This window comes from Nicotiana tabacum, chromosome 19 (genome assembly GCF_000715075.1).
Source record: "Nicotiana tabacum cultivar K326 chromosome 19, ASM71507v2, whole genome shotgun sequence".
NCBI classification, from domain to species: domain Eukaryota; kingdom Viridiplantae; phylum Streptophyta; class Magnoliopsida; order Solanales; family Solanaceae; genus Nicotiana; species Nicotiana tabacum.
The window spans coordinates 63941478-63945942 of record NC_134098.1 but is presented as its reverse complement, the minus strand read 5'-3'; the positions used below and the strand labels follow the sequence as shown (position 1 = coordinate 63945942).

At 31.5% G+C, this 4465-nt stretch overlaps 1 protein-coding gene across 1 annotated transcript; it reads right to left on the bottom strand.

The window, feature by feature from the left end:
* Positions 1–3527: 3527 nt before the first annotated feature.
* LOC107775414 (nuclear transcription factor Y subunit B-4-like) lies at positions 3528–4010 on the bottom strand. Its single transcript, XM_016595140.2, has one exon. The coding sequence runs from the start codon at positions 4008–4010 to the stop codon at positions 3528–3530; it is 483 nt and encodes a 160-aa protein (XP_016450626.1).
* Positions 4011–4465: the final 455 nt, after the last annotated feature.

Below are 4465 nucleotides of genomic sequence, written 5' to 3'. Positions count from 1 at the left end.
CACATCTGGTGACACAGTTTCATCTTCTTTTTATGCCTTCATTTTGTTCCTTCCAACACAATGCGATTAGCTTTCTCCATTCATTACCCCTCAAAAACCTTTTTTTGTCTCCTGTTTAATTACGTACTTATTTTGGTGGGATGAGTACTAGTTTTATACTTTAGTTTCTCTGATTTGAGCTGCTCTTTCGGAAATTGTCCCAAAAGCATGACATTATTACTATTTGAGAAATCAAATAATTTATATATGATTACCAAATTTTTTTATAGTAATAAATAGAGTTAATACCCTAAAATCCCCCTAAATTATCATGTTTTTGTTAGTTTCCTATTTAAACTATTCGTTATCCCCAAAACTCCTCTAAACTATATTGCCCTTCATATTAAAACCCCTTCATTGCATTCTAAGAGGTGCGTCTAGTACACGCTCCTAATTATCTAAAGAACATGTCATGTAGCACTACACGTGGCTATTTAACTTAACGTAAAACCTGCCTAAACTATCATTTTTTTGTCAGTTACCTATTCAAACTATCTGGTGTCCCCAACACCCCCTGCACTTTATTTTTCTATATATTAAAACCTCGCGTTGGACTTTTAAAGGTATGTTTGTCTAACTATATTAACTATATAGTTTACTCATGATTCTCGAATGATTGTTTAATTCTAGGAGTTTTAGCAAAAATAATATCCAATGTACTGTGTTAATTTTAGGTTTAATTGTGATTATAATTTATGCTAGACTCCAATTGATAGGTCCTTATTTATATTCACTTTGTAGCACAGTAAAAATATAAATAAAGGCATATAGAGTTGCATTTCTTAAAAATTATCTCAAATAAAATTTCACAAATAAAAAATTAGTTGGCCAGAAATTACATTCTCTAATTCTAAATTACATTAAAAAAAGAGGTCAAAAGATTCAACTTTAATCTCTACAAGATATTGAGTTTAATAAGAAGATTTAAGTTGGTATTTTTTCAACAATATGTGTAAGACATGAAAGAAATTTAAAACAAGAAAAGAATAAATCATTTCAAAGGAAACAAGAGAGGGAGAAGTTTTTTCAAAGGAAATACATACGGAGAACCGAAGAGAAAAGGTTAAAAAATAAAGAAGATGAAAAATAAAGAAGAAAGGTGAAAAAATATGGAAGATTGGCGAAAAATGAGGAAGAAAGATAGATATAATTGAAATAAGGAGAATATTTATTTAAAAAAATTAATTTGAAAGAGGGTTTGGCTAATTAGTCATTATTTTCTGTCCGGTAGGTCATTTTGATGGCTTTTTCAGTTGTCACGCACTCCCAAGCGAGTATTTACACACATTATGCTGGCTCAGCAATGAGGGGGTTTTAATATGAAGGGCAATATAGTTTAGGGAGGTTTTGAGAACACCAAATAATTTAAGTAGAAAACTGACAAAATATAATAATTTAAGGAGGTTTTAGGGTATTAACTCTAATAAATAACACCCCTAACATTGGGTGTTCCTTATAACCACGCCAAAATGTTACACCAGTGAAGCATCATCTGCCTTCACTCGAAAAATAGGCTTAGGTACATTCTACAATCAGCCCATAAAAACATTTAAGTATATTAGCTTACAAAGAAATTGGTATTTTTCATACCTAAGTCTACACTAGCATTTGGATATAGATTTGATTGAAACTTGGGGAAAAAAAAAGTTTTTGAAGTTCTGTTGAAAAATAATTTTTGAATATTGAAATTGTATTTGGACGTGCATTTTACTTGGATAAAAAATTCAAGTTTTGTGAATGGAAGAAAAGATTTCACCCAAATTAAAAACTAGCCAAAATTAGTTTTTGGAACTTAGAAGAAAAAAATTTAAAAACTGATCAAATTTCATGAACAAACAAATCGAGAGCTAAGATAATTGCATTTAGTCAAACTGGAAGGGGCCAATCATAAAACATATGTAGTTGTAGCAGATTGACAGCAAGTTTAGTAATCCATCAGCTACTTTAATTAGCCTGTCTATAACAGTATGATACACTACAGTTTACTTGGAGTAAGATCTGAGATATGTCATCAATAATAGAGTTCAACTTCAAGTTGATAATATTCCTTTTCTTTAGCATGTCAACAATGAGCAGAGAGATCAAGTTCAAGTATGCAGTGTAAGAAAGCATGTTGCAAACACCACTAAATCCTAAACCCTGTAGCATATGCTTCTGCTTGATTGTTAAAAGCATAATTGTTACAAGAGTATTCAGTTGGAATACCAAACAAAACAAAACCACTCGAATTTGGGGCGGCTACTAATATTACAGATTGGTGTATTAGGCTCGAACCATTTCTCCTGACACTTTCTTAGATTTAATAAATACTTGTTAATCTTCTCTACTAGGAGAGTTATGAATCACGGGTGATCCATGCTCTCTTGACCTTAAGGTTAAAGAACTAAAAGTAAGGGGAATATATCTCATTAATTTTAATAAATAGAGGTTTGTGGAGAAATTAATGTTGAGACATCTAGTTAAATAAAAGTGTATCTTCCGCAACAATTTAAGTTTTCAAATCAGATGGTCATACAACTTAATATAATATCAAAGCAAGCAGAGATCATGGTTCAAATTCCCATCCTCATCCATTAGACAAAAAAAATTACAAGTGCTTGGCCATAAAAAAAGGCCAATAAAAATATAAATGATAACAAATAAATGAGTGACAAGATTTGTGGAACTAATCATACCTTTAAAATAGTAGAAATTGCTTCGAGAAAGATTATGCATCTCAACTATCAAATCAATTAATACCACAAACCGAATACTTAAGCAGGAACAAAAGAGTAGGGGGGGAAGCAACTAAAATGAGGGGTAAGTTCACTGGCTCACGTAAGGCAAAAGTTAAGATTTAAAAAAATCATATTTACTATGGATATTCAACATTTACTTTTCTAGAGTATTGTGTATTTGATATTCTAAGACCCTTACAAACTTGATTTAGGTAAATCAAAATATTGTTAGTCGCCAAATATAATACACAGAAGGCAAAATCCAATACAAAAAATTAAAATATCCAAGTAAAATCATGTAGCTTCAGTTGAATTGTAAACGAGTCTCAATAGAAAGATAGTTTTACCAAAATGAAGAACATTTACATATAGCAATGAAGGAATTTGTGCTTACCTCCATGAGAGTCTTAGACTGAGCTTGAAATAAGTAATTAGCTTCATACAATATGCTGAAAACGAAATTCTAAAGTACCCAATCGGGGAGTTAAAAAAAATTATGAAAAAAAAAAAAAAACACTCCTAATCAAGAACCATAACCAACTAGCCAAAAGTTAAACCAACATACATGAATTAATCAGGACGTTAATCATTCAAAACCATATTCCACAAACCAACATACATGAATTTAGAAGAGACAATAATCACGAATATATAAAGATTATTTTCACATACTGAAATATATAGTGGAGTAGTTCTTATTACTAGTAAGAAAGGCACTAGTACTTTTTCTTAAGAATTAACAATAAGAAATTTATTGTCTTTTGACATATTTTAAGGACCATAAAATCTTCCCTGGAGATTTCTGAACTGAGTAGGTAACACTGTAGATTTCCTTTGTGGTTCATCTTTCTCCCTTTCTTCAGTATTATTGCCAGTAACAGCCTTATTTTGGTTAGCTTTTTCTCCTTCAGATTCTCTATACGATTGCAAATACCTCTTCAAAGGCTCAGCATAATTATCAAACCCTAGATTTTCCAAAGCCCAGCAAATATCATCTCCATTCACTGTCTTACGCTTCTCTTTGTGACACTTATCCGATGCTTCTCCAGTAACAAAGCTAATGAACTCAGATACACATTCTTGCATTGTTTCTTTGGCTTCTTTCGAAATCTTGGCGTTTTGGGGAAGAATTTGCTTCATAATCCTCCCCACATTAGCTATTGGCAACAACCTATCTTGTTCCTTAATCCCTCCTTCTTCGCTAATTGGATTGTGTTTAGGGATTGATCCTAATATGTTGATGTTATCAACCATTTTAGGAAACCTAAAACCTCGATCCGCTCAAACACAAACACGTCGTTCCTTTTTATGTATTATTTGCTTCTTTATAAACACAAGTTCGTCTATAATACGCTAACTTGTAATTAAGAATTTGTAATATAGAGTAATATCGCCAAAAATTTTAAGATATATAAAAGTATCCAGTGGTGAGACACAATGGCAGACAAATTTGTATAGATGGTACAAAGTTAGGTCATATTTTGTTGTAGGAGTATATATTAGCCTTTAAAGGTAATACTTGCTTTAAACAATTATGGATCAAATTAATGGTCCCCTCCCCTCTCCCTTCCTACTTATTAATGTTTAATTAATGTTTAATCCTCTCCACAAGTTTTTAGTAATTAACCATATTGTCTCAATCAATGGTTGAGATTTGAAATTTGTGGACTAAGTATAATGCACATGTAGCATAGTGCTTCGTACCAAAC